This window comes from Amphibalanus amphitrite, unplaced genomic scaffold, assembly GCF_019059575.1.
Source record: "Amphibalanus amphitrite isolate SeventyFive unplaced genomic scaffold, NRLGWU_Aamphi_draft 002288F_arrow, whole genome shotgun sequence".
Lineage (NCBI taxonomy): Eukaryota > Metazoa > Arthropoda > Thecostraca > Balanomorpha > Balanidae > Amphibalanus > Amphibalanus amphitrite.
The window spans coordinates 2,276-24,038 of record NW_024883769.1 but is presented as its reverse complement, the minus strand read 5'-3'; the positions used below and the strand labels follow the sequence as shown (position 1 = coordinate 24,038).

Here is a 21,763-nt window from a genome sequence, read left to right as displayed (position 1 = left end):
TATTAATCATTTAACTAACAAGTTTGTTTTGAATGATCATTCTTATGTTGTGTATGATTCAAACTACAAACCATATTGTACAGATGAAATTGTTGCATAAATAATACGCTTTGGACATCCCCAAAAACTTGTCTAAAACATGGTTGCGCAGCGTCACACTCGGTTGAACGGTTACAACCTACACAACACAGTAAAGGCTGCCTCATGCTGGACCTCCCACGCAGGTGCGAGTACGCCATTCTGGTAATCTGCGAGTTTCCGAATATCTTTGTCACTACTAGGGGCTACGATACGCGATATTAGCAATCTTTTATATATAATGCACTGATCAATTGTTTGCAATTTATCATTGTCGCTGTCCGTTGATATGGAAATGTTTTTACGTATAAAATAACCGCTCGAATAAACTATTTCTAGAAAACTGAGGTTATCTTTACCATTTGTCGACTGTCGTATCAGTTGCTCATAGTGCGACTGGACAATGAGCATCCTTGGACTTTTCGCAGGCGCATGCAGCACCTTTTGGACAGCAGTTCAGTTACCAGCATACTCTGATCGTCGTCAATATTCTGACGGAAATCGAAAGCCGATAGTGGGTTTGCAAATCAGACAAATAAATGTTCCAAAACTTGTAAATAATAAAAAGTTTGTTAGATTTTCGCTAAGGAAGGAATTCGCCCCGTTTCAGTACCAAATATAACACTTATTACGACTCCGATTGGCAAGAACACCATCTATTAGAGAACGAAATTAACAAAGATTATAGGTGCAAAGTTCACCTAATGTCAACTCGTCTGAAAACTCGCAGCTTCCCGGGATTGATGGGTACCTACACATAGAAATGATTCTTGAACTTTGAAGAAACATGCAATGGCTGAAAAACTCGCGAAACCGCAGGCTCGCATGAGAGGACCAGTGTGCAGCAGTCTCAGGAGTATACCACATTGACGTCACCAGCAACAGATACAATGCTTCTTCGGTGCACCGACCCACCTGGTAATCCGACTCCTGTGGCGGGTCCCGGTGGTGTGTTGGAGCGGGGCCGACGTCTCTCTCTGGTGAGGTGAAGCTGAAAAACCAGCACAAAGAAATTAATGAATGAAGCAACGCATGGTTAAACACAGTAGTATAGCATGCAATGAGAAGACGAATAGATGAGATGTTCATAGCATGAACGGGTGTAAGCTGAAAAGCCATAGAAATATCAAAATAACTAGAAGTTTACGTTACATTTTCATTGATTTTATACATTGATTGTATGATGATTTGAATGATTTGATTATTGATTTGTATAATGATAAATATTGTTATTCACCTGGGAAGGAATCATGTTTAGGACGAATATTCGAAACACCAGGTACTTTTTATTTACGGTAGCTTTCGAAAGCACTGCGGCTTTCTTCCTCCGCCTAGACAGTTAGACACGACATAGAATGATATTAAAATTCACATTTCATCCTAGTCGTTCGTTTCGTGATACTAAACATCAATATGTTAAATATCACGAAACGAACGACTAATATGAATTCTTAATTTTAATTTAATTTTATGTGTGTGTCTAACTGTCTAGGCTGAGGGAGAAAGTCGCAGTGCTTTCGAAAGCTACCGTAAATAAAAAAGTATCTGGTGTTTCGAATATTCGGCCTTAACATTGACTTAATGACATATCGTTTTTTTATTAATTTCGCAGACAAAAACAAACATCAGAGCCAGTGGCGTAGACAGGGGGGGGGGGCCATGGGGGCCATGGCCCCCCCTTTCCGCCCAGCCGCCCAGATGGCGCCCCAATTAGCGCCGACTAGGCTGATGCCGTTTTACAGAGGGAACATGAATTAAAAAGCGATGTGCAGGCAGGGATCGAACTCAATATCTCTTTATGGGTTCCTGGACACCCCAATGTTCTCCAGGGCACCCCCAAATAGGACCTGAGCTCCCCAATGTTTAAGGGCGCCCCTCCGGAAACCAGAATAGGATTATAGGTATTCCGAACCCCCAGGGTCGATGGCGCCCCTGAAAGCCGCTGGCACCCACCTGAACGGAACAGTCGCCCCATTTACATAAGGTTGATTGCACCCCTCTAAGTTCACAGCTGCCCCATTCGGCCCCATCCAAGGTCGATGGCGCCCCTGAAACCACTGGCGCCCCTCTAAAGCACCCGCATTCTTCTCAATATCACAGTCGCCCTATCCGAGATCAATAGCGCCCTCAAGAGAGCCACTAGCACCCCTTTGAGACTGAAGTCGTCCCGCTTGAGACTAAATTCGCCCCATTCAAGCCCAATGACGCCCCTCCAGAGGGTCCGGTGCGCTTCTGAAGATCACAGTCGTCCTCATCCGAGGTCGCTGGCGCCCCTCAAAAGTTGCTGGCGCCCATCTAAACGGAGATCACAGCTGCCCCATCGTAAGATCGATGGCAACCCTCTGAAACCAATGGCGCCCTTCTAGAGTAGTACCCGGCGCCCCTCTGAAAATCATATTCGCCCCATCCGAGACAACGCCCCTTGAGACTACAGTCACCCCACCCAAGTTCAAGGCGCCCCTCTAGAGCGTCTGGCGTCCTGCTGAAGGCAACAGCGGCCCCATCCATGCCCAATGGCGCCCCTCAACGCCCTTCTAAAGATCACAGTCGCCCCATCAATCTAAGGTCGCTGGCGCCCCTCAAGAGCCACTGGCGCCAACCTAAACCGGGACTTCAGTCGCCCCATCCTAAATCAATGGCGCCCCTCTGAAACCACTGGTGCCCGTCTGAAAATAACAGTCGAATCATCCGAGATCAATGGCGCCCCTTCAGAGCGTCCGACGCCTTACTGAACGCAGCAGTGACTAAGCATTACACCCCTCTAGATCACCCGGTGCCCTTCTGAAGATCACATTCGCCCTATCCGAGTTCGTTGGCGCCCTCCAGTAGTCACTGACGCCCATCTGAATGGAGACTTCAGTGGCCCCGCCCCATTCAAGATCGATAGCGCCCCCCCCCCCGAAACCACTGACGCTAGGTAGGTAATTATTTGACAATGGGGCTGTCTCATCGACACCAAGGACCATTTTCAAGATGCAGCAGCCAGGCGGCGTCGAGCTGGGCTAGGATGTGCCAAGCGTTTCTTATAAGGCAGCCTCGTTAGTGCCACCCCTCGTTGCGATACCGCCCCTCAATGCGACGCCGCCCATTCACCGTACAATGCCACCCCTCAATGCAAGTGCTGCCCCCCAGCGCATTGCCGCCCATTATTGTGATGCCGCCCCCGCCTAGCAGTGCGGTGCCGCCCCAGCGTACGCCACACCGACGGAACGATCACTTTTGAAACTTTCAGAGATTGATAAGACTAACAATATGTATAAAAAAATTATCTCGGACTTTTGATATCCATGACCTAAGGTCAGGTCAATTTTGCGACTTCTCCAATAGGTATAAGTCAATTGGAGAAAATTGAAATGCGCCTCTTTTGGACGAATGTGGTTCAAAACCCTCTCAAACACCGGTTCATAGGTAAACATAACACACTGAATCGACAAAATGCACCTGTGACCCTTCTGTGTGCACCTGAGGTCATCTCATGTCATGAACCGTCACCAGCATTTCTTTGGCTATAGGTACCTTTTGATAGAGACGTGCTAAAGCGGTGAAAACACGTCAGATGTGTTCAGCTCGACGATACGGATCGGGTGATATGCAGATGACCCTGTCCGTCAAGGTCACGACCTTGACCTGAGGTCAAATTTTCAAAATGACCTTTCAAGGTCGACGTATAGTTCATTCGACGCGTTTCGACGAGAGGAATAAGATGCTGGCAAAATAAATGTCGTCACTGTCTGGAGTCAAAAGTTATTGCAGAAAACGATTTTAATAAAAACTGTTATTTTTTAGTTGTTTCCCTCTGGAGGCTAGTGGCCAGTCAGTCACTGGAGGCAGTCATGCATGTCCACAAGTAGGGGCTGCACGCACTAGACATCGAATCAGGGTAACTTTTAAAGGGGGGAAAGGGGAATTTCCCCCTTCGAAAATTCCGCTCGTCTTTCAAATTGCGCGTGAACGGCTAGGGAGGGAAGGGGAAATTTCCCCCTTTCAAATTTATTTTTGAGCCCATTTTCAATCAATTCGCTACTCAGATCTATAATCATCGTTGATCAGACTCTACTCATCAATCAACGTTGCTGGCGCTTATATAATTTTCAATTTGAGGTTCCATCCAACCATTTTACGTTCAGTGCAGCGGGAACTCCAGATTTGACCCGATGATCGGATGGTCGGTGGGACCGTCTCTTGTCTTGTCTCTTCCGTCTCTTCGCAATCACTGACATATCGCTACAGGCGTCGGCGTAGAAACCGGCGGGGGACGGGGGTCATGACCTCTCCGAACCAAGGGTCTTCCTTCGAACCAGGGTCCTTCAACCGGTCTTGGCCTAGCAAAAATAGTCACGTGTTAACCTCTCTCTATTTAGAAAGGCCGTGCTTGATGTTTGGCCAGGGTAATAGGTTGGTACCAGGTTGATACTACTGATTGACATTTGCAAGGGCGCAGTCAAGTTGGGACCTCCCCCGCCCCTTACCGCCAATTTAGGTACCTACGTATATTTTTAGATAATTTCTTTTTTGGGCCCCTAACAATATAAAGTGGCCAGAATCCGGGGAGAGAGTAGGATTTGGGGGTAAGTAAGGTTCTGCAGGCGCCATCCTAACAAAAACCTAATGGCATTGGGTCCCCCTTTCAGATGCCCCTGGATTCGCCCTTGCCCCAACTTAATTCCCCCTCTCGACTTTTCCTGTAAGTCGAATGTAAGTAACCCTGCATCGAATTGTAAAGGTGATGTGTGGAGAAAAAATCCAGAACGTATATCAGCGTTCGGTCGCCTCTGACTGCAGTCGCTGCTGGTATGACAATGAGTTGGGATCTCATGGTGGATCTCATGGTCTAAAATGTCTTTCCTTGATTCCAATTTAGGCAATAAGTCGCAGCGTGTATCCTACATACGTGCGCTCTGAGATTCTAAACACGGCAACCCCAGTCGACCGACCACAGGCTACAGCCCACAGGTCACTTCGGATCAGTGAGTGAGCCCGTATATTTTTCTTCTTTTTTTGCAAAGAATAAATATTCTGCCTATCGATCAACGTATAGTTACTTTCCCGTTTCGAATTCGCATGGATGCGTATTTTGAGAATAAAATGTCCGTAGCCTGAGCTCGTTTCCTATATCATGATAAAAATTCATCTAGATCAAGGTTTTTTTTATATAAAAAAACACCAGGCTGCAAATTGCATTAATTGGATTTTATGAAAATCAGCGAAAGCTGGTTCTTATGTATTTTGCAACACCTATAGTAAATCATGCATGAACATGACGTTACATTTTAGCCTGACACCCCTGTCACTAGCTGACAATGGCGCCCCTCTCAAGGGAAAAAGTCGCCCCCTCGAGCACCATGGCCCCCCCCCCCTTTCGCTGATCTCTGGCTACGCCACTGATCAGAGCTCACCTGTGTCCAGGTATGAGTCTGATGGACAGAACTGTGGCTGGTGGACTGGCAGCTGTATAGCGGCACCACACTCCCTCCTGCCGACTACCGCACCTGTTGGAGACATGGCACGGCGTTAGCAACACTGTTAATGTGTTTATATTGTGAACACGACACTGAGTATGAATACATTGCAATACGACATAATCAGCTTATTCGTGATGTTTACTTTGGAATTTGAGAAAAGGCTAGCGGTAATTCCTATACCCATTAAAATGAACATGCTGGTCCATGCAAAATAGGCTTTGAAAACCATCTAGAAAAAGCAGTAGGTATGTAGCAGTAGGCTTGATCAGTCCGGCAACGATTGGAAGGATGAAATAGCTACCAATGTTTCCCTGCCGATTTTAACTCGCACACAACTGATAATTAGCGGCGCGATTTTATTACTCCTGTTCGCTTTTTGCATTTCAGGTTGAAATTGTCTTTTTCATTTCAATTTTGTCTAAAATTGCTAAGAAAAAACGTTCTGACTATCTTGTGACTCAAGAAAGGCAGAAAAAGCGCACTGCGTCGCATGGTTAGAATCCCGCTCATAGATGTCGCTAGTGTACAGCGCCTGAAAGCACACCGCGCCGCATCGTTAGAATCCTGCCCATAGATGTCGCTAGCTTACAGCGCCTGAAGTTATACTGCGCCGCATGGTTAGAATCCCGCTCATAGATGTCGCTAGCGTATGACGCCTGAAGTTATGCTGCGCCGCACAGCCTCCAGCGGCCGGTATAATGCATTAGATCATAGGCCGGCACTCGGCAATTTTTTTTCACACGCAGCGATTGAGAAATTAAATTGTTTAGCTGTAGGAACTGAAATGTGCTTCTTTTCATTATATGGCATTATGGCAAATAAATGAGAACCAAGTTTTCTATGAGCAAAACGTTAACTGTTTTTTTTCCAAATATGTTCGTTTTTGTTAAACATCATGGTTGGAATAAAACCAACAATTAGTCTTCAACTCAAGCAGTAACACAATCCACTTCTTTCTAAACTTGAAAAGTAGGTACGCTTCTCCAGTAAAAGTCTTGTTGGTTTTGCTTTTTCGGACATATCTGGTCCTATATAATGTTCAAATGCATAAGCATCAACCCGAATTATGTGTATGCACATTTACCACGAGACTGTGAAATTGCATCGTTGTATGCTAAATAGTTTCCGAGATATCCACCAAAAACCTCATTTTCTGCCGTTTGGGGCATTCTGGCCGCAATCTTCCTGGGATCGCCTATAACATCCATGGTGCCACCTAGCGAGAGGGACGCGGAAACACAGAATCATGAATGAATCGAGCGCGTAGTAAACGGTGTATGGAAGGGAGACTCGGCAGAGGCTATCCGGGTGGCCGGCGCGCGGCGCGCCTTTAGGCATTGGCCGACCCTTCGGACCGCGTGGGGTCAGAGGTCGCGCTCGGGAAGTCTCGGCTCTGGGTTTTAGCGCTGTGCAGTCAGGAAGGGAGGGGAGGATAGCGCTAGCCCGACTGACTAGTATCTCGGCTGATTCGTGTGGGATCAGGGATGGAAGGGATCACAGAACGGGATGGTGGCTAGTGGTGGATGATGGGATGGTGGTTAGGTTAGTGCGTACTGCGTAGAACGTAGCTGAACATGCCTTTTTATGGCAAACAACATGCAGCATAATGTGCGGGATTATGCCAGAACTCATACAAAAAGGATTTAATATTTCGGCCGAGGGAGTGGATGAGTGCCGTGACAAAGAATGACGATGCTGCCAAAATCGGGATGCTTTTTTGCGCCCATTTTTTTAACCCTTACATACAGCGCTTAATCCGAACTTAGAGGACCCCGACAGACCTACCCGTCCAGTGCGCCACCTTTTCTTCAGGGGCGCTCTTCTTCAGACGATGGACCGGAATCTCGGGTCAACAATGCAGCCGACGGGCCGGGAGACCGCCCAGACACCGCGGACAAACACTGAAACGGTCAGAGGGCAATCACGTCATAATCACATTCACAGTCTTATCACTGAGTGATACACGACTCACGAGTTTTGTTCACGTTTTGCATTTAGCTCGTTTTTCATCAAACATCCATGAAATCCATGTTGAAAAACATCCATGATTTATCCATAAATTATACCTTAAATGATACTTACATGAAGCATTCAACACAACGGGTGTAACAAAAAATGGTGATGTGCTTACCTTATACGATTTGTAGTCGAAATTCCTTCCAGAAACTTCCACCGCGCCGGGAGCTGCACGTCCGCCCACACCGGCCGCTGGTAGCGAAATCTCGCGGGCGCGGCGGACCAGCCTCGCTCCGGCCGCCCGGCCACCGCCCGGGGGCAGGTCGGGGAGGCAGGGGCGGCGTCAGTTACAGAGCCGGGGAGGGTAGAGGCAGACACGTGGAGCCGGCAGTGGCGGCGCCAGACATAGAATCTGGGGGAGAAGCAGCGTAGGGATTTGAGTTTCTTTGTTCCTACGTGGGCATTGGTAAATACGGAAGGCGCCGAATAACTGAATCTCGTAATTTTTAACGGCTCTAGCAGTCATCGTAGATAAGTCTCGATAATTCTATTTGATCGGAAGTTGGAGTGAAATGTTTGGGTGACCGCTCCGTCGGCTGGGTCAATAGCATTGTTCGGCCACCGTTTACTTAATATTATACTGATACAGCAATATTTGAAAGGAAGTTGCAGACGTTTCTCAGCCTCTTATTAGTGGAACACACATTCCACGTGAATTTTACCAACGGAAAGCCGCGAAACGCGAGCAAGCTTGCAGCCTGCTGAGAAAAGCCGGCCACCGAACGGCCGCCTCGTGGTCTGCCTTTTTCTATCCACTTTCCTCTCTTTCTGTCTGGCGCTGTTAATCTGCCCGTCTCTTTCCCTTAACCACTTTCTCTTTCAGCCCTCCTCTTCTCTCCCGGCATCCCTTGAACTCGACAGCACTCAACGCGACGGGAAAATGCGACATCATTTCTTCCGAGAGACAACATATGCTACAAACACTTGCCGCTAGTTCGTTGTTGTTTATTTCGTTAGTGTTATCAAATATCAACTCATTCCATCCAACTGTCATAAAACTGTCGCCGGAGGCGTCACTCAACACACATCCGCTCGTTGTACCGGGCGATTTTATTGAGTTATCTCTAAACAAACCGATTCGCGTTCACACATCAACATATCTCGCTGTATAGTATGAAGAGCACAGGTATATCGTAAACGGCAGGACGTCCCGGCCGCCGCAGCTCCTCATTGGCTGCTGCCCAACTCCCCCGGCCCGTGATTGGCCGCTGGTCGGCTCGCGGGACTGTGATTGGCTGCCAGTGCGGAGCTCCGCCCCCTCCCCTCCCCGTGACCCGCCGCTGGGCCACCCCAATTCAACACAGGCAGCGAGTTCAGATTGTGCTGCCACCTATCGGGCGACGGTGCTGCCACCTAGGCGGGCTACACCGTCAGCGATACGAAGCTGTTATATTGCTGGATGTTGCGCTTCAGAATGTCGGCACAGGGGCCAAGAACCCGCTCGAACCTGGAACATAGGAACACCACGTCAGAGGAGAGCACAAGCCTTCTTAAAATAAGCACAAACGTGCCACCTTGTGAATTATTGCCGCTCAATTGTCTAATCTACGCTTAGATTAGGGGTCAAGTATCATACAGCTTCGGTAGCCAATGGTCAAGTAGAGCTCACACATTAACCTTAACGTTAGCGTATGGGAGTTATTATTGAGCCTCAGCTGTTGGTGAGCAGTTCCACCCACCTTCCGCGGTCGAGTTTGACGCATTTGAGGGGTCCGCGGGCCACCACAGTGGCCGCCCGGGGCCGGTCCAGCATCAGGGCGATCTCACCTGGAGAGAGAGACACACACACGGACAGAGTTAGAGTAGACAGAGTGGGAGGAACGGAAGGAGCATCAGTGTGATCGGGGGGAGAGAGACGGGTCAGAGTTTAGAGCAGGGGAGAGGGAGGGAGGAGGACACGACGGGAGGATAGAGCAGGGAGACGTGAGGTGAGAGAGTATCAGAGCGATCTCGGCTGGGGAGGAGAATTCAGACGGTTAGAGCGGAAGAGATGGAGAGGGAGGAAGGATAGAGAGGGGATGCCGTAAAAAACAGCTTGAGGAAACACGACTAGAGAGGACAGAAAGCTGAACGCAAGATACCTATAAGAAACAGGTAGATCCGATGTTTGAAAGTAAAGCCCCAGTCACAAATTTGACGCACCTGTGACATTTCCTGACACCCACGTGACTATTGTATTAACTTTTGTGTTTTTCGATGTTTTGACCTTATTTAAAGTACTGAAAGCTCAAAATGTATGATTAATGCTGTTTAAAGCAGCATATTAATAATTATGTTTGTAAATTATCGATAAACTGCTTATAGCAGGTCACGTGATTGCTACCAGATTATGTGCTCAGAAAGCATCTTTTCAACTTCGATTTTGAACAATTTTTACCTCCTTTGAGGCCAAATGATGGACGGTTTGAGGCACACGATGAAATGCTGAATCTATTGATGCCAAAATTTGTTCGTTTTTTGCATTTTTAGACTAGTATATCCTGGCTCAAACTTTGACCAGTTTGTGTGTAAACCCTATGGTGAAGGGAAAACTTCACGCCCAGCAGGCGTCGTTACAGTGCTGCCAAATCGTGTTTGGTGGGGGTCGGCTGAACGCATGGAACATCAGCGCCATCTGACCTGGAGGTGCACCGCGGTAGTGGGTTCGAGAGAGAGAGAGAGAGAGAGAGAGAGAGAGAGAGAGAGAGAGAGAGAGAGAGAGAGAGAGAGAGAGAGACCGAGGGGATCTAGAACAGCTTGTGAGCTTGGGGAGGACACGACAGCTGGGGGGCGGGGGGGGGGGGACAGAGGGTTATTGAGGCAGTTCTGGAGGAAAAATCAGCACCATCTCACCAGGCACCAGAGTCTAGAAGACAGGGTGAGAGAGAGAGAGAGAGAGAGAGAGAGAGGAGAGAGAGAGAGAGAGAGAGAGAGAGAGAGAGAGAGGGCCGGAGGAGGGAGAGAGGAGTGAGGGCGGGGCAGATAGGGAGATTTCTAATAATTCCCGCTTGCTGAGGTTTGACAGGTGCACTTTCAGGATTAACGCAGACGTAAGTGCAGTTCAAGGTGGCGTACTTTTATGGCTTCCGGAAGCCTGACAGCGGCCCACTCAGAGCGCCAGTAGTGCGTTTGAAGCCGCTCAGTGGGCGCGCCGTCACACACCACGGAAAACAAATTACCGGACGTACAATTTAGGCAGTTTACGCAAACGCTTGGCAATCGTCAAAGTCGTATGCAAGATGAGTTATGTCGTCAACATTCATAATACTGAGCAAACCAGATAATACTCTCTCCCCCTCACTCTCACTCTCACTCACTCTCACTCTCTCTCTCTCTCTCTCTCTCTCTCTCTCTCTCTCTCTCTCTCTCTCTCTCTCTCTCTCTCTCTCTCTCTCTCTCTCTCTCTCTCTCTCTCTCTCTCTCTCTGTCTCTGTCTCTGTCTCTGTCTCTGTCTCTGTCTCTGTCTCTCTCTCTCTCTCTCTCTCTCTCTCTCTCTCTCTCTCTCCCCCTCCCTCTCTCCCCCTCCCCCCACTAACCGAAGTAGTCGGAGGGCCCCAGCTGTCCGACCTCCTGCTCCTGTTCTCCCTCGGTCCGCCGCTGCAGCACGGCCGCCCGGCCCTCCACGATGATGTAAAAGTCGTCTCCCGGCTCGCCCTGACGTACTATCGTCTCGCCGTCGGCGAACGAGACCGGCTCCAGGCTGTCGGCGACGGTGAGACGCTCCCACTTGTCCAGGGACTCTGAGGGGAAGGGTCAGGTCAGGTCAGGTCAGGTAAGGACAGAGACCGGCTCCAGGCTGTCGGCGACGGTTAGACGCTCCCACTTGTCCAGAGACTCGGCGGGAGTTGAGGTCGGGTCAGGTCAGGTCAGGTCAAGTCAGGACAGAGACCGGCTCCAGGCTGTCGGCTACCGTCAGACGCTCCCACTTGTCCAGAGACTCTGCGGGAGTTGAGGTCGGGTCAGATCAGGTCTGTGTGTTCAGGTCAGGTCTCGGTCAGCACAGGCATGTCTCACAGCTGTCCAGGATCTCTACCATGTGTCTCTCACCTTGGCTGGTCTCTTACTCTAAACTAGAAATTAAGAGTTAAGCTAAACAAGTTGAGCATCGCCCTCCCACAACGTCCTAGCTCCATGCAATGTTATCACCTGTCCAATTTCATCAACAATGTTATCACTCTAGCCTCTGTTATCAGCGCCGAAACATTATTTGCATCTCGACGGCGCGTTGACAACTTTAAAGACTATCGATCGATCTCCACTCTCCAGGGATGAGTGGGCAGATACGGGGGACCGGGTGTCGCCACCTCTGCAGGGAGGTGTTAGTGTAGTAATGAGTTGGGCTAGGGGCCGATTAATATCCGGATGGAGAGGAGAGGAGAGACAGAGGAGAGAGGAGAGGGGAGACAGAGAGAGGAGAGACAGAGAGAGGAGAGGGAAATGACGGACGGCGGGGGATAGACGGCGGAGAATAGAGCGACAGGTAGGAGGGGATGGAAGGGTGAAAAGAGACAGCGCCTAGTCACCGATTTGCCAACTGACCAAACTTACCAACATTAGAGCGACTCACCCAACTCATCCAACTCACACCGGTAACTCACGGCAACTCCCATCGGTAACTCACGGCAACTCACACCGGTAACTCACGGCAACTCACACCGGTAACTCACGGCAACTCACCGAGAATGGACACGCGACTCAGGAACTCCTCGTACATCTTCCGCTTCCGTATCGTGGAGCCCATCAGGATTCTGCAGAGACAAAGACGGTGATAAGCGCACGGTGAGCAATGTGTCGATCATCGCGACAGGTACAAGTGCTAAACGAATCCAACATAACATACTCCACAGCATCCTTCCTAAACACAGACGAACAGGCACCACCAGAAAACCATTAACCCTTCTGCACGGTGGTCTGTCACAGTTTCACAGTTTCTATACTAACTCCCGGTCACGACCGCCATTAAACCCCACCACTCACTAAAGATCACCTTATGATTGCAGCGATCGCAACTAATCTCTGTGTAGCGCAGAATCGTGCGCCAGCTGTATGTCTTATCATACGCACTCCTTGTAAAACATCACGTCCTGTCTAGCTTTTTATCACCTTGTACCACAGTTTTTAGTGATTTTCTACAAAAGCCGGTTTTGTAGAGTCTCATCTGCCCCAACTTGAAAGCATTTATCGTTATTCTCAGATCACTTCATCAGCGGCCTTTCTCGTGGAAAATCGTACCCACAAAGCTAGTGTTTATACGGTAAACATTGACCCAGATCGCCGGCCTGGAGAGATATTTCCTTCTTTGGGGATGGTACACAGATACATCAGCGATCGGCAATTGGAATAGACATGCCCAAAACCAGAATAAAACAGCTACAAGACGGAAAATATGGGACAAAACACGTCGTTGGGTGAGGATCAATCTTAATCTTCAGCAGGAAAAACATATAACAAGACAGTCAGACAGAGTGTATCCATGAACTTACACGCAGACAGACTGACAGACCCACAGACCGAATAAAAATATCAAGAGAATAGCAGACAGGAGACTATTGAAAAGGAGAGCCAACAGACAAACCGTATTTTTATGCCCATAACTCCAGCCCTGCAAATCAGACAGACTGAGAGGAACACACCGACGACCTTTAAAAATTAATGTACAGAAAGCACTGTCAACCCAACAGACCTACACACAAACGCTCTGTAGCTGCACGCACCGTCTGTATGTATCTCTGTCGATGGCCCAGAGTTTGACGTCGGAGCTGGCCTTGACGGTGGCCGCGCGCGGCGTGCCGTAAATGAGCGCCAGCTCGCCGAAACTGCCGCCCTCCGAGATGGTGGTCACTAGCGTGTCGTTTACGTATACCTGAGGGGGGGGGGGGGAGAGACAGACGTGAATATATGTCCGGGGGAGGGTGCACGTGATGAATGTATTGTGTAGTGTACGGCAAGGACGTAGGAGGAGGCAATTGAATAAGAGGATAAAAGGAGATAAAACGATGGCGATGATGATGAAATGTGCTGACAGGAGAGTGACCAGGGAAGAATATAAGGAAACTGACGCGCTGCAAGCACGCTTGAAAACAGGGAACTGAACAGCCGGAGTCAAAACCACACAAAGATGAAAATTGAACAAGGGTCTAAAGATGACATCTAAAGATGAAACAATCGAGGTTTCGAACGGCGGGACAACAACTGTGTAAAAGCAAGACATGTATCATTCAGCCACCTACCAAGCAGCCGTTGCCAACCGTTTACCGCTCTCCGACAGGGGCGTATTGATCGATGGATTGATTGATTGATTGATTATCGATCGATTTGAAGTGTAAACTGAACTGCGTGACCCGATAGCAACAAGGTCGGATATTTCTGACCCAAACGCGCGACCCAATGATCGACCTGATCGATTATTGCTCTATTTTCAACGGTAAACAATCAGTGGTTACACGGAAACCTTTACGCGGTAAGAACAGCTATGAACACGGGTATTGGTCTCTTCAGGCGCAGTATGACATTCTCTCCACCGCGTTCGCATGAAAAATACCTACCTACACCACTCTCAGTTATCAGATACTGTCTTCCCTCTGAGTCTGCTCTCACCTCCACGTCTCCGGAGTCGATGACGTAAAAGTTGTCTCCCTCATCTCCCTGTTTGATGATGGTCTCTCCCTTGAGGAACGTCTGGGAGAACATGGCGTCGAAGATATCCGACCTGCCGAAAACGACACCGAGATAGTTAAAAACGGGGCGAAGAAGGTCATGAGAGTCCACAAGGGGGGACGCCAACGTAAGGCGAGCCGGCAACAACGATAAGGCGACCGTTCGCGTTGTATCCTATCCTAGACATACCCTGCAGTCTTATAAAGAACCACGGTATCTCCAACCTGCCGAAGACAACATGCGGCGTCAGTGAATATCGGGCAATGTCAAAGGCGTCAGTCGATCTGCTGAAAAGCGAGCACTGTCGATAGAAAACGGAGCCTGCAAAGATGTGTTCAGCTGAACACTCGAAGACTTCATACCGCAACACCCACCATGTTAAAGCGCACAACAGGGAACGTTTGGTTATGGAGGGGGCTCTGTTTTACATGCACTGCGCAATGCACATTGCATACGTTTTTTTGTGGAACCCTTCACATATTCTGTCTGGGATTTCATGAAAAAGACGGTGCACACCTTATTTTGCAGACAAGCTGATTCCACCATAGTGTGCACAAACCTGCCAGCTGGCAAAGGTAGACTTGTGTTTTCAAACTTCTCACCATCACTTATCTTGAACTAGAATTTTACCGCAATGCAGGAGTTCGACCCATTAACTAAAAGGTATGCCATAATGAATTAGGTATATAGCGCTGCCACGCATTTCTATGAGCGCACCCTCCCGGTAACTGTACGTACCTATTGGCATGCCGGCCTGGCGGCGGACGGCAGGGGGCGTCAGAGCGCGTGCCAATAATAGCGGACCGGCCGGCCGGTCCTGACAGCTCTCCGTGACACCCACCGCCGACGGACGCGTCCAGGGGCGGGACGGGCTGGGATCAGCGCTCCGCAGCCCCCTCCAGTGACACCCACGGCCAACGGACGCGTCCAGGGGCGGGACGGGCTGGGATCAGCGGTCCGGAGCCCCCTCCAGCGGCCGTCCAGAGCAGGACTCTGGGGTTCAGCCACTACTCATAGACCCAGAGGCCGCAGTGGGCTGAGTCTCAAGAAGTGAGCCGGGTGTGGGACGGGTCTCCACTGATAGACCCAGGGTCTGACGCCCAGCGGAGACCCCGGGGTCTAGGCTCTACTGATAGACCCAGGGTCGACACCCAGCGGAGACCCCGGGGTCTAGGCTCTACTGATAGTCTGACACCCGACTGGGTCTACGGCCGCAGCACTACTGGGAGGCCGTCCGAGTATCCTCTACAACCATTGCCAACTGGCGCACCCAGGCTCTGATGGGATGACTGGGAGTGCTAGGACTCGGATACCGGCAAAACTGATAGACCCACAGTCCGGCACCGGGAGAGAATCGGAGGCCCGAGCTCTCTGAGGGACGCGGGGGCTCATAGGACCTGCGAGTAGCTGCAGGACCCAAAGCCAGGGGCTGATAGGACCTGCAAGTAGCTGCAGGACCCACAGCCAGGGGCTGACTGGACCTGCGAGTAGCTGCAGGGCCCACAGTCCGCTACAGACAGAGACTAGGTCCAAGACTGCGTCTGTACTTTATAGACGGGAGACATGAGGACTCCAACGAAGCTTGACCGAGGGATCCAGGTCCTACTGAAGACTTTCCTCTCGTGATTTAACCCGTGTAAAGTATAGGCTACGCCCGGGACTAGAATCCCAAAGGCTAGTCGCACATGCGCTGTGTGCGAATTGCGTGATGGATGGCTTTAGGGAAGTTGGCGATGGTCGAAGAAATGAAGTTGATGACTGGGATACAACTTGACCGAGGTAATCTCGGGGGAGGATTAGAGGATAACATCGGATTGACAAGCGGACCACCAGCTGGTTCTCAGAGGTCCTCAAAGGGCCACATTGCGACTGTGGTAGGAGCAGGATAGCACAGGGTGAGGCCAGAAATTCAGAAGCTGGTAAAAGCAATAAGTTACATCAAGACAGCGAAACCGGCGCTCTGTTTACCATCCACCTTTAACATTATCAAACTTCTCATTAGGGTGACTGCCAACTATTCACAGCTGGAGAAATAGCTGGAGCGTCAGACATTTGGCATCCATCCATACCCATCCATACCCATCAATTTGGAAGTCCCTTCAGCGTATGTGGATGTAACAATTTAGCGCATCTAATGTCAGTATGTTGTTCTTATTTGTCGTGGATATATTTTCTAATCGACATCTGTCTACGAACCACCCCTCTCCTCCCCCGTCTGACCGCGAGGAGCGCCCGCCCGCTGTCACCCACAGCTCTTCAGACGGTGACAGCTACCCCGAGGGGGCACCGCCCCGGGCTGGGAGGTCACCTCGCCTGTGACGTCACAACCGGCCGCCTGACGTCACAGCACAAAGACTAGATGTGACGTCACAGCCCGGGCGGGGGTGGTTTGCAGGCTTTGAAGTGGGCTGCATCATGTTGGACGCATCGATGAAGGTTTATGATTTTACATTTCGATGAATATCTATTGATCCTCCGAGACGGAATCTAACATCAAAGACGCATCGAAAATGGAAATTGATTACACAGGGTCCTGTGATATTGGACGTTTTGAAGGAATTAATACCAAAACTCGAGCTGAATGGAGAGCAGCCTCAGTGCAAAGCATAAATACGTACCCAAAAACGGCAATCAAAGTAACATTTATGGAAGTGACCTTTTACAAAGTGACTAAGAAGCCTAATGAACGCAAAGAACATGAAAAGTAATACATAGGAAGCCGCTAAAAGCAATGGTCATTCCATTCTATGAGTTGTACTCTAGCGATTACCAACATTTCCTCTCCGAATGGAGCTAGCTATATACTCTCGACAATTACCTACAGGAAATGGCCTCCGGCCAGCCCTCTTCCCATCTCTCCCAGCACGAATGTACCTACCAAACGCCATCAGCGCCGCTGAAAAATGAACCACACGGACGAGAAATGTACGCTCCGAGGCACATACGTCGGCTATTTTAGATAGCATAGTTTCCACAGGACTTTCGATATTGTGCATCATCATGGTGCACTCAGCGCAACATTGGTTAGCCCCTTCGTGTGACCCGTAAGATACAGATATTTTATAAGCAATGATACGATACACACATACCTTTCTGCCGCAGCGTTAGAGTCCATCCAAAAGTCATTAGATAGCTAGTCCTTTATGACATAAATGTAAGGGTAAAGGGCTAAGCTGATAGCACATCGTACCAAGACGAATAATTACCGGATAACCATACCATTCGTCGCATCTCAAACTATAACGGTACGACAAAAACTGTTATTGAATGGTCCCCGATTTTCAACTGGAATACCCCCCCCCCAAAAAAAAAACGTCCGTCGTTAAGGAATTCTCCTTTCGCAACAAAGTCGCACACCCATCGCAAACTCACGTAAACAAACAAGTCCCTATAGATAGAGGGAGATTCTTGTGATCCCACAGTTCATTACCATCTCAGATGGTCATTTGGCGCCGAATCGTGGCCTTAATCGTCTACATAAAGCTCACGCGAGGTTCTCGTGAGAAACCCACGTGTTGCCAGACATGAATATTTATACATAGATGGGAACACAAATCTTGTTCCCGTATTTCGCAATGACATACCAACTGCCTATATCTATCAACATACCTATCAGAAAGAGCGGATTTAATCAATGAATCAGTCTACCAGTCAAATCAGTGCACTCCCTTGCACTCCCAGTTAGCGCTCCAGCCTCCAGCCCGGCACGTCAGTAGGGTCGGGAGACGGGGAAGGGGGGGGGGGTCAGCTATCTTTAACCCGTTCTCGTCCAAGCGGCCAAAATCAGCTTCATCGCCAGCCGCCTGGTGCCGTCACTCCTTGGAGAGAGGAGAGGAGAGCGGGTAGAGCGAGGGAGGAGAAGGTTCGGAGATGAGCCGGTCGAGGGCGCATGGTAAAAAGAGGATATATAGAAAGAAGCAGGAGCGAGGAGAGGACACAGGAATAATGAGGGCAACGAAAGAGCCCGAACGAAGGGCAAAGAAAGGAAAATCAGGAGAACAAAAGAGAAAGAGAGAAAATCGGTGGGGGAGGGAGAGAGAGAGAGAGAGAGAGAGAGAGAGAGAGAGAGAGAGAGAGAGAGAGAGAGAGAGAGAGAGAGAGACCGGAGAGGACAGAGCGCGAAGGAAGACAGTAAGATGACACGGCGAGACGGACCCAAAACAATGTCACGTGGGCACATACTCGTACTCCTATGTGCTGTCTGCTTGCCGCAGTGCACACTTGCACAATGCACAGTGCACACCTAACAGAGCAGCACGTTTGGGAGGGGCAGACAGCCGCTGTAGCCTCCTCTGAGACTGCTTAACAGGCGTGTACAGCTGATCCATCCGTGTCGGGTGGTTAGCATTCACCGGTGTCAGCGCTCAGCAAATGGTCCGCACAATGAACAGTCAGCAGTGAACGGTAAGCAGTCAGCAGAGTCAGCGCCCGGCGGTCAGAAAGTCCACGGTTATCAGCAACACCACCGTGACTCGTAACTTCACAACCTATGGTGAGCGGCACAGAGTCAGCGGTGGGTTCATTGGGAACGGTTCGGTCACTCGGGGGAGGAACCAGGGACGAACGGTGGGTGTCGTAGCCTGACCTCAGCTGCCTGCCAGTGACGTTTTCACTGGCACAAGAACAACGAGGCGACTGCAGAGGACAGCATAGGCGAACAAGGGCCCAAAGAAAGGCAGAAAAGGCCAGTCACGGTCACCAAAAGGTAATGGAGGACACAACTCAAACGTTAGGCTATCGAGCATTCGATACAAATAAATGCATAAGCACTCGACTTCATTAAAGAAGCTAGAGGCCAGTGAGGTCATCTGGGCCTCGTTTCTTAAAGCGAGTCCGTAGCCTACATCGGTTTTTAGTCTTATATTGCAAGTGCATGTGAAGCGATGACGATAGTTTGAATCGATGAATTTATTTATCTTGTAAGCAAGAACAGAAGGGAGAGGGGGAAATAACTTTATCGCTTCACATGCACTTGCAATACAAGACCAAAAACCGGCGTAAGTTACGGACTCGCTTTATGAAACGAGGCCAAGGTCACGCTGGAGTCCCTTGGGGCACCTGACAGACGCCGGCGATGTCGGCGGCAGACGTCATCCGGAAATCACAAAGGATCATCATTCTTCAACACTCGAGTGTCTGTTGGCTGCCTGACTAAGACGCGAACTTCTCCCCACAGTGGGTTTCTCATGATGATGATGATTTGGGATTTGGGGCGCCCGGCTGTAACGGTCATCACCGCACATTCGGCGAGTTTCTGATAGTTGCTTACTCTCCATATCAGTCTGTGAGAGGGTAACTCGGTCGGTCAGTGAGAGGTGAGCCTCTTACATGTGTGTTTTTTAAACAGACCAATAAGGTTGGAATGTCACAAATGACCGTGGGGTGAGCTCAGAGTTATTCCCTCATGGCACGTCGCAGTCACCTCACAACACAAGGAGACAGGAAATGAAATCCGACACGACTCGAGTGGCATCACGACACGGGAGCCTTGCACTCGTCACTTTATCCTCCGGGAGTCTATATCAAAGGCGGTGGGGAACACCAAACAACGACACTAGGATCGTAAATGAAATCAAAGTTTAGTGTTGAAACCTGCTGTAGAGATGAAGAAAACCGACAGCATTACCGCTTAACAATAATAAATTAATACTGAAGAAAACTTAATGATGCTTTTGCTCGTTTAAATCGTGTGGTAGTTAAATTTATTTAGAAAAGCACGCTGTCAGGGATTGAGAACCTGCGTCTCTTACCGTTCGTTCTCGTCCAGATGTGAGAAGAGTACATTCTTGGCGATCGCCTTGCTGAGTGCCTCCATGGTTTTGTAGTCCTTTGGCACTACCTGTGTGAGAGAAAACCACACCAGTCAGTATAAAACCATAGACCACAGCTGTGTCATCTGGGTCAATCATCATTATCAATATACACTTGCTGGCTCAAGAAAGGGTAAAGGCAATGCGCCCGTCCTGGTTACTTGCACAGCTTTCAGTGACAACTGAATGCTAAACTGGGTTTTGATGTGGCATTTCTGACATTGCATTTACGAAGCAGTGAACAACATCATTTTTAGAGCATCTGCAAAGTACAGAAGGCACACCGACGTCCAGAGACCAGAAGAATTAAGAACAGGCTTCAACTCTGATGCATACTTTGTCATCCATTTTGACACATGTCAGCCTCCATAAAAGTCAAAAACGTTAGGCATTTTCTTCACAGATTGTTATTGTATGCGAACACCCTGTATTGTCATTGCCTGTAAGAAAAACAAGTCAAAAGTGGTTGCTAATGATTCCACAGAATACATAAAACATAGCATCTTGCTCCCCATCCAGGCAGTGGCTTCTAGCTAACGTCATGCACAACTGAACTAGTTGGTGACATACTGGTGGCAATACCAGCTAGCCATTTCCCTGTTTTCAGTCCCGATCAGTGTTTTATGCCAGCCTATTTATTCCATCTACAGCATGGAAACAACAACTACTTCAAGCAGACGCCTCTCCTCTCAGTCAAACGCCACAGGGTAACGAATCGTTGCCGGGGGAGGCGTCTGTTCGTCCAATAATGTCGTCATCAATTATGGAGATGACGTACCACTAATTATCAAAGTGGCCTCGATATGGATTGGGGATGACAATTGGTGCTCTGTTAGGTATGCAATTGGTTGAAGTTGACAGGGGAGGTGGGATTATGAGTCCACTTCAGGGACGGCGGCATAATTGTCTTCCTTTTTATCAATATGTGATTATGCATTTAAAGTAAGTAGAGAGATGATAGTCACAGATAGAACACCGAAAGGTGGATGCAAATGATTATGCGTACAAAAGCATGCATCCCGAAGGATGCGTGTCATCATGATCTGTCACCTCCCTAACATACCTTCGCCAAAAAAGTAGCATTCCCTGCCAGAAACTCATATCTCTAGAAACGGTGCCCAACGTCAATAACGATAGGCATTGGCATATGTATTTGCGGACGTCCACAAACGTTAGGTAGCAGTGACAGGACCACGCGTTGTCATGGCAACAACTCTCTCTATGACTGTTATGAACACGACTGTCAGAAACCCACAGACGAGATGACTACTGAAGATGGTTCACAGAGAGTCTCGATGCGGGGTACAGTCTGTCTTAAAAGTACCGCGCAAAGTGACGGTGGATCCATCAAGCCTGACCGAGAAAGGGCCTGATTTAAGTTGAAAGTCACCGAACCAATTGACCTGGGGAATGGACGGGTATGTCAATTGCTTCGGTGATTCAAATTTAGCACGCCCTTGCTCGGTCAGGCTTGATGGATCCACCGTTACTTTGCGCGGTACTTTTAAGACAGACTGTACACGATAATGTAATAAACACTATCCAGAGCCACCAGAAACCGACAGCACCAAAGTCTAGAGCGAAATCTAACGTTTTGAGACGGCCACTAGCTAACAGGGCCGCACGGAGTACCTAGGAGCTGCAATTTGGCCCATATGCCCAAGCTTCCCGGTCTCAAATTCAGCTGACTGCTGAGTATAGAATTATAAGACCTTCCTTTTCATAATAACTCAAAATGAATGATTTTCGACATCATTTTCA

At 49.1% G+C, this 21,763-nt stretch overlaps 1 protein-coding gene and 1 long non-coding RNA gene across 2 annotated transcripts; both read right to left on the bottom strand.

Moving 5' to 3' along the window:
• Positions 1 to 5,474: 5,474 nt before the first annotated feature.
• On the bottom strand, positions 5,475 to 7,760 carry LOC122376768. Its single transcript, XR_006255700.1, has 3 exons — positions 7,672 to 7,760; positions 7,326 to 7,441; positions 5,475 to 5,567 (listed from the first exon to the last, which is right to left on the bottom strand). It is a non-coding gene; the product is annotated as an uncharacterized LOC122376768 (long non-coding RNA).
• A 724-nt stretch (positions 7,761 to 8,484) lies between these two features.
• Positions 8,485 to 20,059, bottom strand: LOC122376767 (cAMP-dependent protein kinase type I regulatory subunit-like). Its single transcript, XM_043356711.1, has 7 exons — positions 19,943 to 20,059; positions 14,133 to 14,244; positions 13,250 to 13,398; positions 12,213 to 12,283; positions 11,072 to 11,275; positions 9,236 to 9,323; positions 8,485 to 9,003 (listed from the first exon to the last, which is right to left on the bottom strand). The coding sequence occupies exons 1-7, from the start codon at positions 20,005 to 20,007 to the stop codon at positions 8,919 to 8,921; spliced, it is 774 nt and encodes a 257-aa protein (XP_043212646.1). The 5' UTR covers positions 20,008 to 20,059; the 3' UTR covers positions 8,485 to 8,918.
• Between the last annotated feature and the right edge of the window lie 1,704 nt (positions 20,060 to 21,763).

What these genes read in the sequence shown, in the direction of transcription:
- LOC122376767 (XM_043356711.1), bottom strand. Translation starts at nt 20,007, where the DNA reads ATGGAGGCACTCAGCAAGGCGATCGCCAAGAATGTACTCTTCTCACAT. An exon ending in CATCTGGACGAGAACGAACG is followed by an intron (nt 14,245 to 19,942) that starts GTAAGAGACGCA and finishes CGTTTTCGGCAG; the next exon opens with GTCGGATATCTTCGACGCCA. An exon ending in GAGTCGCGTGTCCATTCTCG is followed by an intron (nt 11,276 to 12,212) that starts GTGAGTTGCCGT and finishes CCTTCCCCTCAG; the next exon opens with AGTCCCTGGACAAGTGGGAG.